Raw genomic sequence first — 13396 nt, forward strand, 5'->3', positions numbered from 1 at the left:
TGGGGCTGCCAGTTGTGAGTTGCAGGGTGATATGGCTGCTGGCTGTAACATGCTAAAACACATGGTATTTCCCCACTTGTAGCAATCAGTCTCCACCTTCAAGTTCCTGGGTACCTTCAGCGCTAATGATTTCATGTGGGCCCAGGATGTAACTCGAGCTATAGAGAAGGCACAACAGTGCCTTTACTTCTGCAGACAGTTGAAAAGATTTGGTCTGTTCTTACCACATTTTACAGGTGGGCCATTGAAAGTGTGCTCTACTGTGGGATTACAGTGTTGTCTGACTGGAAGGCGTTATAGGGGGTGGTCAGGTCAGCCCAGTCTATCATTCAAGTTCCCTCTATTGTGCACATTTTTACAACTTGCTGTCTCAGGAATCCTGGAGGTATCTCTAAGGATATGAGTCATCCTGGTTTCTCATTTTCCTCCCCCACCTTCCCTCTGGTAAGCACTATAGGAGCATAAAGGCACACACTTCCAGATGCAGAGACACAAGCTGTCAGGTAACTGAACTGTACCCCTACCACTGGCTCACACTGGTGTTGTTTTATTTAAGTTTCTATGTTATTTAACGTGTTGTTGCTGCTGCTGTTCTGTGTTTACGCTTTTGGTGTTTCTTTAATGTCTTTGTATTGTACATGCAAATAAGCATTTCATTTGCACTTGTGCATATGACAATGGAACGGAACTGTTCACATGGTGACCCGCTGTGTTTTGTCTATCGGCCAGCAGGTGGCGCAAGCATCAGCTCAAACCCGGAGTCAAGGACTGCCGCTTGAATTCTGTCCATTTCTGCAAATCTACAGGTCCGATGGCAGTGTAAGCATCATAGGATGTGTTTACCTACGTTAGTATTACTTTTTTAACTTTAATTTTAGTTTATTTGCTTAAAGTCTCCATTTTCATTATAAATGCACTGTAAGAGCATAGAGGCGTTAATGAAAAAACTGGTTGGGTCCGGAAACTCTTGTTATAACACGATTTGTGAAAAATGTGAACAGTTACACAGCGGTAAAGATGTTCTATCTGTTATTGTGATCTGGGTTGTGTTATTAATGTGCAAGTTTTAGGAGGGGGGGGGGGCTTAATTCCCCATTAAGAGTCTAATGCACATTGAAGTTGTATTCCTATGGAATACATCCTGCATTGGTTAATAAATCTAGAGATTATTTTATTCATCTTATTTGAATAAATGGGGCTCAGACGTGCTGGTGATGGCGCAATGCCGATTGACAAAAACTGTTTTATTGACAGTTGTGTATTTAGCTATCCGTGAGGAAGAAATGAGACTGTGCTCTGTCAGTTTAAACCTGGACATAATGGCAGATGTTGCAATGTGGTGAAGTACAGCAACTTCAAATCAGGTGTGGTACATTTACAGATTTACAGTAACATTAACAAATGGGTTAGGGCAAAATGGACCCCGTGTCTTCGTTCCTGAAATGTCACGTCAACCTGGGCTTTAATCTTATATTCCATCTGTGCACATACTGTACTGTTTGTATCTCAACCATTTTGTTATTTCTAGTACATTTGCTAAAAATGTGTGCACTGTGATTACTATTTTTTTCCTTACTGCCTGTATCGCTCCTGGGCTGTCGTTAAGATCTTTCCTTCCTGCTCTCTTCACAGCTGGCGGTGTGAGTACAGTGTGTGTGACATAGCTTATCTCTCACTTCCACTCATCCTGTTTCCCTGCCTCTTATTTTCCCTAATGTCTCGAGCTTATTTAGCTGCCTGCTTCTGTTTTTCAGAACATATGCTACTAGTTCACATCTTCAGAGGCATATTCTTCAACAACTCTAATGCCAGTTTAACATCCCAGAAACACAGTCGTGTTCCTTCTGGTTCTGTTTGAAGTCTGGGTTCATCTGTTTCACCTCCATGCTCAAGTTAACATAAAGATCTATTTTTCTTCAGTTTTACGGTTGGTTTAATTATAACCTTTGTGATGTTAGATAAGATAAGATTTTTGCTGTGCTCTAAAGGGGAATTTTCTTATGGACACCGAGCACTCCTGTACATTTAAATAGAATACAAAAATAGAGAAGAAAAGAAAAACATTGCACATTATACTATTACAACACATAAGAAAAACATTGCACATCACTCTATTGCACATGTACAGTATAACACATAGCAACATGTAACATTTATAACACATCACAAAACATGTCGCACTCAAGTGGGTGTAAGAGTTTATCCTTGACATTTGCATTGACAGCTTTAATGGATAGTGGAACACAGGAATGTTTGTATCCGTTTGACTTACATTTGGGAACCCTAAAGCGTTTGCCTGAAGGAAGAAGTTGATATTCAGAGTTGAGGTTGTGGGAAGGATCTGATATAATTTTTACTGCCTGTTTGATTATGGATTTTTCAAAGATTGTCTGCAGGGAGGGGTGCTGTTTCACTCCCATGACTTTCAAAGCTGTCTGGATGAGGCGGTTAATTTGCAATTTAAAATGAACTGATAGATTACCAAACCACACTGAAATACCATGTCTGATCATGCTCTCACTTACAGCACGGTAAAAGAGTAGCATTACTTCCAGTCGAACCCCAAACACTCTTAGTCTTCGCAGGAAATATAAGCACTGCTGAACTTTGGAGCAAACAATCTCAACATGAGTAGACCAGCACAGGTTATGGTCTATGTGTCCACCTAAGTACTTATATGAATCAACCTGAGTGATAAGTTCGTTGTGGATTACTACCTGTGAGTGATCACCAACTGCTCTGGGACTGAAAACTCTTTTGTTTTTTTAGCATTCAAAATTAGGCTATTGTTGTCACACCATTGCACAAACCTTTGGATTTCTGACATGTGCACAGATGAGCTGCTACCTCTATGCATTAAGCCAAGCACAGCTGTATCATCTGAGAATTTGAAAATGAAGTTGCTTTGACTACTGCTTATACAATCATTTTTAGAAAGTGTGAACAGAACTGTTCTCTGTTCCTCAAAGAAAACATTTTTTTTGTACCAAAACGCTTATCTTCTGTTCTTACACTCCAAGTCAATATTTGATCTTTCTGCACAGCACTTATGACATACATCATTAATTAACTGTAATACCGTTTACAACTGTGATTCTTCAAACACATCCGTCTTTTCGTTGTGATTTATAATTTCTTCGCAGAGATTGTACAGCACGCTGCTGTTTCCCATTGCTGCTATGGAATTCCAGGACTCCTCACATCAGTAGTTCACAATCAAAGTCCTTCCCAAATTTGTATTAATTTTTAATGAACTTCTGTCTCAGTGCAGCCCTTACTCCTCACTACTTACATTCTCATACTCCTTCAGCTTCCTCCACTTTCTGTTTCAAGATTCAAGATTTCTTTATGTGCCATATACAACAGGCTTTCTCGTTCAGCTGTACCCAGTAACATTAGAGAAAAAAAAAATAGGCACAAATGACAAATAGAGATGGACAATAAATTTAGACAATAGACATTATAATACAGTCAAGACAGGACATAGTGCAAACAGTGCAGTACCTTAAAGTGCAGGTGCTAATTTGAGCTGTTCCTGATGCGGACTACTTGGGGGAAGAAACTGATTTTGAATCTATTCTCCTCCTACCAGAACCCTGGGATGAAAGCAGATCGTGGCCAGGGTGAATTGGGTCCCGAAGTATAGCTCGAGCCCGGTCGTGGCAGCGGTTGAGATATATCCGGTCGATGGAGGGTAGCTCAGTCCCAGTGATTTTCTGTGCGGACCTCACAACTCTCTGTATGGCCTTTCTGTCCTGTCCTGTGCTTTCATCAGGTCGGGTGTGTTTTATTTTCTCTCGGGATTTCTCCCAGTAACCAAGGTCAGCGATCTTCCCACTGTGGGGTAACTGGCGGGTGTCAAGTCAAGCAAGTGGTCTGCTCCAACTTTGTTCTTACCTGGTCACAGGTACTGTGTATCATAAACCCACCGCTGGTGCCAGGAGCGTACCGGTGCTGACAGTAGGGCAACAAAGTTTGAACGACACATTCATAGATTTTTCACCCAATCAGCGGTTCCTTAATTAGCCCCCCCCCCCCCCCCCCCCGCGAGCACTCCTTCGCCCCCAGTCCAGTCCGCCAGCTCCGGGCAGGAAGGGGAGATAGACAGGTGAGCCTAAGACAGAATTCAATGGGCAATCGAGGGACTGCGCAGAGTCTCGTCTCTTTCTTCAGCAAGAGGAGCTGCCCCAGGAAACTGCACAGGACTTTATTCACAAGAGTGTGCCCTCGGTTTGTCTTAGACTGCAGGTTTTGGTTGCTAGAGACTATGGAGTGCTTTTGTTTTTCTCTGTGCATGTCTCTTGTGGAGACTTTTCTTACTGTGTTTTGTGTATTGTGTAGACCATGAGAGCCATTTTAATTGTGAGGAATAAAAAACAAACATATACAGCATAATTGTCTAGTGCTGGCCTGTGGGTGCACTGAAAGATATAATTAATCTGTTGCGGGAAGAAGGGTCCTAGCACCTTAAAATTGATTGGTGGCAAAGTCACCTATATTTCCTGCATTTTCTGCATATTGGGATTACTCTATATACAGTATACCCATGACACTAGTATCACTGCTTTGTCACTTATTCTCAAATAATGATATGCATGGCAAAGATCTTCATTAGAGCCACACTGAACTCAGTCCCTTCTGTTTTATCTTTCTTGTACAAAATACAACATCAGTAATTGATCTGTTTTCACCCGTAGCTGTAGTTATATGTATTTGCATATTGACTTTTATACCTCCTTATTTTCTAGATACCTGTTACTCTTTAACTTATTGTAGTCTCTGATTAGCCTTGTCTGGATAGGCTCCAGCTCCCCTGTGATTCCATCTTGAATAAAGTCGTTAGAAAATTGATGGATGGAGAGAGATTTCAGTGTGACTTTCTGGTGGCTTCATAGTTGCTATTGCCAGAGTGCATAATTAAAGAAATGTAAGTGTGAGCTGCCTCCTTTTCTGCAAATGTATTAGCTACTTTTTTATATTGGTTTCTGTAATTCAAACCAGTGGGAACACAGTTAGGGAATGAACTACCTTCCCACTACTGTGTGCTTTGGTTGCATAACCAAACAAAACATATATGAGGAGTTTGGAACCTGCTGCTCCTGACCAACCTGTAGCAGAATATTTAAGCTGTGATGACAAATAGTCAAATCTTGCAGACACAATGGAGAGAAAATCTTTATTTATTTAATGTCAGCAATCAGAAAGTGTACATTGCAGTGATTGGTACACTCCCTTCTATCTGATGAGGTAACCTTAAAATCACCTACACTATATGGACATGTAGAAAAACAGAAAACTGTACACAGAAAGTGCAGATTTCTTTTCCAACCTACACCAACAATCACCAATTTGAGCTTTTGGTCACTTAACCTGGAAACAGATATTCTCATGCAACCCATCACCAACATATTTTGGTAAACCCTTTGGTTATATTTAATATGTTTTAGATCCAGCACTGAAGTTATCCTCTAAGTATAAAAGTCATGGATATATGAAAATATAAATTTCTTAGTAGTCAGAAATTAACAACAGCAGTTCCCCTGAGCTTCACATGTGCAGGCTAGCACCTAAGTAATGGTTTACAACGATGCAACACAAGTGTCAGTATATAGGAGGGAAGAGTTGCACAGACTCTTATTAATGATTTCAATATTTCTTTTTTCTTTGATGTATTTAATTACAGCATCATGCGATTGTTGTGATCACACATCCCTATTCTCTTGCAAACAATACCATTTTACCTAAGGAACTGACCGTCTCAATGATCAATTGGAAAATGAATGTGATGCCTCCTGCACATACACTACATCTTTAAACAGCAGAACTGAGATGCTGCTCACTGTCTTCATTAGTGAAGCACAAGCAAGCTTCAAGTGACAAACGGAACTGGCCATCATCAAGGTTAAAGGCATGTAATGTGACAAAAACCCACCACAGATGATTACATGTAACATAACATTTTAGAAATACCAGTTTGGGTGAGCAGCAATTTCACTCTGGTTAAGGGCACGCTTTCTCAACCACAGCTCCAGACATTCCAGGGTGGGTGGGTAAGCGTTCAATTCAAATTTGTTTGCAAACATGCACTCATGTTCACTCAGCCACTTCAGATCTCCAGTGCCATAGATGCAGATCTGTCGCTGATAGCGCCCTGGAACATAATAATAAAAAAAAACAGTCTTTCCAGGAAGCCCCCTTTGGCATAAATCCTGCTAAGGACAAGGACAACAATTCAGGAAACAGATGTTATGAAAGAAGGGAAGTTCAGCGATCTCTGAAACCTGTCTTTCATCGTGCAACACAGCTTTAACATAAGAAGGGGAAGAGTCACGATGAATCTACTGTGACAAACATTTCTTTTGCTTCAGCACATCAGCTTACACTCATTCTAGAAGAAATAACAACACATAACAAGGTTTTAGAGTAAGGCAATGTGGCTCTGATACTGTAAATCAAAGGCTCTAGGCTATGAACATACTGTACTGCATGCTTTTTCGTATTCTGTAGAACGGGGGTTCTCAACCTTGGATCTGGTGGACCCCTGTGCCTGCTGGCTGACACATGAAAAAAGAAAACAACCGGGGTTCTGGCACTCACTGATGAACCCTTCCTCAGCAACCAGCCTGCGCCAGCCTGCGTTCCTCTGCACTCGCTGTCGAAAAGTCATGAGATTTACAGTGCAGAGAAAACATTTAGGAGCTCCTAAGGCTGCTCCTTACTCTCATATATAGTATTTAAGACCTAATATGTACGTAGACCTCCACAAAAGTCTTAATAAAGGGTCAAGATAATTTCAATACATGTATAAAACAAATACATGAGATATATTTGGATTATTTCTTTAAAATGATCCAACAGTAAATCCCCTTGTGTGAACAGGACTGTGAACACGTAGATAATTGGTGACACCTCCTTGAGCAGCAGCGATGCCAACTAGACATTTTCTGTAATTATTTGACACTGTATCAGCTTTTAGGATTTGTGTCTCATTCTTCCTTACAGTCGGTGATGGCTGCATGTCCTGCCATACGTTTCAGTGGGGTCTGATTTGTAGATCTGTTTGCACTGTACTGTATTTTTAGGATTGTTGTCTTGCAGCATGACCCACTTACGGCTCAGCCACAGCTGACAAAATGATAGTCTGACATTCTGTTCCAGGGTTTGCTGATACAACACCACATTTTTCATTCCATCAGTGATGTACTGTATATGGAGTGTTGTACATTTTGTTGTCAGCATGTTTTAAGCAGTGAAGACAGGGTTAAATACTATACAGAAAGAAAAACATGGGTGAAGGTGTCTGCATGCATTTTAGTCAACTAAAATGTGTGAAGACTTGCAGGAACTTTTGGCAAGGAATATTGTCTATTAGTGATTTCATATTGTATCTCATTTAAAGTTTCTTTAACATGTTTGTGCTACTATGGTTTTCCTTTGACATTTCAGTGTAAAAAGTGAAGTGCAAATAAAATGTCACAAGTTTTAATTACTTAGAGCAATTTAGTATTCCCCTCTACAATGGTGTGCAGCTGAGTGCCTTTCACTTGTATGTATGTCTGTGAGTTCAGCCAACAAACTAATAATGATAAGTAATACTTCATAAGTACTAAAACAGTAAGATGAAAACAGTACTTTCTTTGTACTGATATGAAAATCAAGGTCAGACCATTTCACCTGATGTTTATTTTGTTGCTGGTTAAATAATACGTCCTATACTACATCAGAGGGGATTGAGTGGGGAGCTGTGTCAGGTGTAAACAAATGTGACACACCTGTAAAAACTCAACAGTCAAAGCTCTGTGTTCCTTCTTCCTACTTCCCACGTAATTCATTGTGCAAATAGCCTTTACGTGCTCATTTCTACACCCAGCACATTCTAACACAGCCAGAGGTTTAGTCCTCACCATGACAAACACTCCCTTGTTGATCTGACCACATAATGGCTTTTGTACATCCTTCCCACTTAGCGTTTGGCATAGAATTGGGAGCATCTGCAATCAAGAAAAGAGACATTGTGAGGACAGATATAAATAATCAAGAGGACATTCCTGCAAATATCATCAACTCCCATACGCTGGCTTTCGAACCACTTTATCCAATGCATGGTCACCCGTTAGCCGGAACCCATCCTGTCAAGCCACAGGACATCCTGGATGGCAGTCCCTCTCAGGGCACACACACCCACACCAGGGCCAATTAATATACCAGTCTGTCTTTGGACTGTGAGAGGAAACCAGAGCACCCAGAGGAAATCTACTTGACCTCAGGGAGAACATACAAACTCCACACAGACAGCTCCCCAGGAATTGAACTCAGGGCCCCAGCAGTGCAAAGCAGCAGTGCTGACTATTGTACCACCATGCCACCCGTCATCCACTCCAAATGCTGCATGTGCTTTGCTGATACTACTAGCCAAAGCAACTCCGGTTCGTATTCATTTTTTCAGCAGACCATTTTACTAGAGCAGCCTTGGTGAGGGACCGTACCCTGCTCAAGAGTGCAACAGCAGTACGCAACCTGCAATTTGAACCCACAGCATTACCCTTACAATTCCTGACCCTAACTGCTGTTTCGTGTTTCCCTCAAATAGACTAGGAAGGCCAAAACAGGAGAATGGCACTTAAGTTGGGATCCTAGATCATTTTAAGTTCTGCTTTTTATCCTAATTGATCAAAGTACCCACGAGAGGATGTATTGACCTAATCCGGGGGTCTGGAGCCTTGGTGCAGGAGAGTCACATCCTCCCAGGTTTACAGGAAACATTAAAAGGTTAATCAGACCTAGAAAGCATGTTGACTCCCCCTGTATTAAAACAATAATGTGGAAATACCACAGTTCTTCAACACCACAATTGCACACCTTTTACACATCTTTGAAGTGCGAGAAATTCTGTTTATGTTTTTTAGTTTCTCACAAGAATCATCTTTTCTATTTACATAAAAGGGGAGGCATGGTGATGTAGAGGTTGGTGCAGCTACAAAAAATAAATATAAGTTTTATTTATTTTTCTACAACTGACTGATATATTCAGTTCATTTGATTTAAACCCCTTTATAAAGGAAACATTTAAAATGTTCCCATGAGAGTAATTCTCAGTAAATTGTATTGCATCGACATAGTGGTACCAGAATGTAATTTGAATAGCGACTTTTGTGCTGTTCAGTGCTACCCTAATATCAACATTATAAGTTAGATCATAGATTGTAAACAACAGATTTAAAAACAAGATGATTAACTGTTTTCTATGGTTTTTTTCTGGCATTTTAATAGGCTTGTCAGAGCTATGAGGCGTTTGTCCAAAGTGAAACACGAAGACTATCGTTGAATGAATTACAAATTCCATTCAGATTGCAGTCTACACCAAAAATGACTTCTCAACACCGGTAGAAAGAAAATATGATTCAAGTTGTGAAAAGCTCAAAACAAGCATCATGTCCAGGACATCATTAACGGCTGATTTCTCTCTCTGAAGATCTAAGATCTAAGAAAGAGCAGCAGATTTTCAATAGAAAAAAAAATATTCTTAAACAGCCAGCCTTCCTTTATAAAACAAAAACCTCCAGGTATTTTCACACAATAACTTGCCTAGGAAAAGTGAAATGGCTTAGAGGCACTGACTTTAAACACCAGGGCAAAGCCCTCGGAACTGTAACATAGAACAAACGAATGTCAAGGGGAGGATATGTTGGGAAGCGATTCCTTCTTCTCAGAATAATGACACAGGACAATACGGAAACATTCATAATATTTCGGTAGTAAGAATACTACTGCAACCATTTTCTCTTGACAAACCTCTGTAACTGTGACAGGGAATTACTGTTTTTTTTTCATAATTAAACAGAACAGGAAAGTATAAAAATAGAAGAGACGCGTTTTCATTTTAAAATACTAATTTTTTTTCAGCTACTGGCGGCGCTCCGTTGTTCCAGGGTAAGGATGGGGAACCCGTACCTGCAACATTGCTTGGTGGCGTGTTCAGCTACAGCGCTCGCAGTTATCGTTATTGTGAGCCAGTCAACCTTTGTGTCAGGTGTTCTCTCAACCTGAGAAATATTCTCTGAGGAATCATTAACCGCATCTATCGTCATTTCAGTGCCAGCTTGCCCATTGCCGCTCGCCAGTGAACTGGGCAGTCAATCCCGCCACAGCGTGTTCTCCAGAGAGAAATTAGGATGAAAGACGAGTTACGCTTCACTAAAGTACAGTATGACTGGGACGCTAAACTGGGTCTGGACATGAGGTTAAAAGGTGATTTGTTTACTAAATGAAAGTTATTGTGTTGGTTTAACACGTTAACTTAAAAGATATTTTCATAATAACGATTTTTCAAAATGGATTCTTTCGCGTTCATCTCCAGCGATCGCCCATTCCTTGCTCAGAAAGAAAAGTATGAACACCTCTACTTCTACTTTCTTTTTTCTACGATAGTTACAAAATTGTTTGATTTGGTTGAGCAGTTTATTAAGGTATTAAATATTAGTATATAATATGATATTAATATAAGTAGAAATGTGGTTTCACGCTTTTGTAGATAATTTTTTAAAATGTTTTTCAATCTTCATGAGCGCTTGCTAGCACAGAAACGCTTTGATTAAAAAAAACACATAAAAGATTTAAAAAGTAACACAGCACTTTGTATCAGGAAATTCCAATCGGTGTTTTCATCTGCTTCACAAACTCTTAATGCCTATTGAAGAAACCACATCTTCAGCAGAACCCGTAGTATCCCCATTGCAATGGTGGAAAGACTATTCTGGAAAACAAGAAACACAATCGCGGTGGGGATAGCACTTTGCAGTTAACATTCCATGCCTAGTGCCACATGCTTCATTCTGTCAGTAATCTCTTATTTCTACATTCAAGAAATAAGAAGTTTATACAGATAGCGTTGTCTGTTATCAACTGCTTTTCAGAACGTGCTTACCTGGAAGTCTGTTTAAGGTCACCCAGTAATGTTCATCAGGACTGTAGGTGTCTTTCGACCATTCCAACAAATCTGTCGCTCTTTTATCTTCCACAACGAAGCGGGCAAACTCCTGTGTTAATGCGTAGTAGGCAGTGCCAAAATAAATGGTGAGGTTGTGAGGAGGAGGGGATTTCATTTTGGATGTCCTGATAACACCAGAACCGTGAGCATCAAGGCGTTCTCGGAAGACGGACTGTGTCCTGTAATTGGTGTGGGCTGGGTCGAGAATTCCCGGGGTAAGGTTTTTGTTCTTATATGTCTTTAAATGTCGGATAATCTCAAGGTTTGTCTTCAAGGGGAAATCCTGTCCACAGAGGTTAAGGACATATTTCCATGGACCATTCATCGAGACCAGGTCCTTCAAGCAGTGGACATCAGCCTGGAGCCTGGATATTCCAGCATAAACAACGGGCTCCATTTTAGAGGAAAGAAAAGCATTGGGAAAACAATTTACCAAAGCTTCAACAGCCATCTTATATTCCACAGGAGATTTCTCATCAATGTGAATGCAGTACACGTTCTGAGGGGCATAAATAGCCCTGAATGTCCTTTCGAACGTTTCGTACTCTTTATGTAAGGTGAAGATATAAGCCAAGGGAAATGCTGCTTCCTCCGAAGACAATGTTTTGGTTATGAAGTGATTGTCGGCGATGTATTTATTGCACGAGATATTCAAGTGAAGGGGTCGCAGGAAATTGCATTCTGTCTCTTGCTTTGATCCTCGCACAATGGCATTGCAAGCTTTCTCCAAACTCTCCGACTCCTGTGACCACTCGCCTTTCTTCGGCTTCTGGGTGTCATCGGCAGTTTGTCCCCAGTAACAGAGCACAGTGACGAGACCACAAAGAGTGAAAATGAAAAGTAATCGAATGTTCAGGAGCTGTCTGAGCATTTTCTATGCTAAAAAGTAACCTTCTGAGCTAGTGCTTGTAGTGCTGTTTCTCGAAGGCAGTCATGCGGTTTTGTGATTCTCTCGTGAATAATGTCCCAGGTTAGGTTTCTTTTTACAAACTGAAATGATAAATGGAACACTAGAACTTTAGCACCACCCATCAGATGAAATGAGTTTGCTGTGCAAGAACAAAACTGTGCTTACCATTGGCATTCGAAAAAGAAACTATTTGCTTATGATAACATGCTGATATACCATAAATATGTTTCAGGCTTCTTGACATGGTTTTGGCACATTTATAGAAAAATGCTGTGTTTGTGCTTAAGGGCTTGAACCTAGAAATGTAATGTTGTGTTTCTGTAAAGAAGCATTTTAGAAAGGGATAATGGTTGTTAAATTCAATATATGATTTACATTAAAATCGCTCACTCCTTAAGATCTTCTTTCTGTAAGCCAGTCGAAGTGAGAGTGTTTTAAGGTGCCAGTAACTGAAGGTAAGTATGAATAATGCAAAGGAACAAGTAACACACACCTGAAGAAGGCTCCACGGCCGAAACGTTGTGTTCTCTTTCTTCTTCTGTTTTTCAGCATGGAATAAACCTATTACTTGTTCCTTTGCAGCCTACGCATGCTGACGCAGCTACCCAGCTGAACAAGTATGAATAATGTTTTGCAAAGCACTATTTTGGACATCTTAATAACTTGATACATTGGCAATAAGGACTTTTCATTTTCTTATTACCTTCTTTATAAATAAAAACTATTTTCAGAATTTCTTGAGAAATAAAAAGACTGCCTCGACTGGCACCTGCATGAGAAACTTGTCAATGCGGTTTATTTATCCCAGTGATCCTCATATTGTGTACATGACAGGGTAGACTTGGGCTGAGCAAGCCCAGGCAAAGTCCAGTGGTATCTGATATATACGGTGAGTCTTAATCTATGCTTGAAAGGATTACACTTTTACTGGCTGATATACTCAGGAACTATTTAATATTGATTGTTTAAAGGACAGGATACATTTAAAATATTACCTACAAAGAGACAACTCCCTTCAGTTTCTTCATCGTTTGTGTCCTTTTTTGTTGCTTCCCATTTCAGAGCTACGTATATTACTGGTCTGCATTCTTTTCTTTTGATAAATTAACTTTTTAATTTGTTTATTCTAAAATATTGGCTTAGAGGTAGACCTAGAAGATTTTCAGAAGCCTTTGTTTATCTAATAGATTCTTATCTGTTATTAGTGATTAACACAGTTATGAAAGAAAATACTAATTTTACACTTTAAAATGTAAACCACAGTAAACAAATGAAATAAACAGAACATTTAAACATAACTTTCATTTTCTCCTGTAAGTTTCATTTTAGTGCTTTCCAAACGGGTGTGGCCTTATTTGAATAGTATTCAAGGCGTGGCTGGAAAGATGAAATTTGTATTATATACTGTACATGCTTGTATGCAGTACACACACACCACTGGGCGGTGGCACATGGCTTCCTGGAGACCGTACTGAGGCCCTTGTTTACTGAAAACAGTA

General features: G+C 40.1%; 1 protein-coding gene across 1 annotated transcript; it reads right to left on the reverse strand.

Annotated features, from left to right (window-relative positions):
* Nucleotides 1-5162: 5162 nt before the first annotated feature.
* Nucleotides 5163-12859, reverse strand: LOC148657619 (N-acetyllactosaminide beta-1,6-N-acetylglucosaminyl-transferase-like). The gene is made up of 3 exons (XM_088644120.1): nt 10925-12859; nt 7905-7991; nt 5163-6151 (listed from the first exon to the last, which is right to left on the reverse strand). Exons 1-3 carry the CDS (start codon nt 11856-11858, stop codon nt 5961-5963), a joined length of 1212 nt encoding a protein of 403 aa, XP_088500246.1. The 5' UTR covers nt 11859-12859; the 3' UTR covers nt 5163-5960.
* Nucleotides 12860-13396: the final 537 nt, after the last annotated feature.

Source organism: Lepisosteus platostomus, chromosome 8 (assembly GCF_059453375.1).
Source record: "Lepisosteus platostomus isolate fLepPlt1 chromosome 8, fLepPlt1.hap1, whole genome shotgun sequence".
NCBI lineage: Eukaryota > Metazoa > Chordata > Actinopteri > Semionotiformes > Lepisosteidae > Lepisosteus > Lepisosteus platostomus.

Coding starts and splice junctions, on each gene's coding strand:
- LOC148657619 (XM_088644120.1), bottom strand. CDS start 11,858: ATGCTCAGACAGCTCCTGAACATTCGATTACTTTTCATTTTCACTCTT. Junction 7,992..10,924: donor GACCTTAAACAGACTTCCAG/GTAAGCACGTTC, acceptor TCTTGATTGCAG/ATGCTCCCAATTCTATGCCA. Junction 6,152..7,904: donor ACAAGGGAGTGTTTGTCATG/GTGAGGACTAAA, acceptor ATTATGTTCCAG/GGCGCTATCAGCGACAGATC.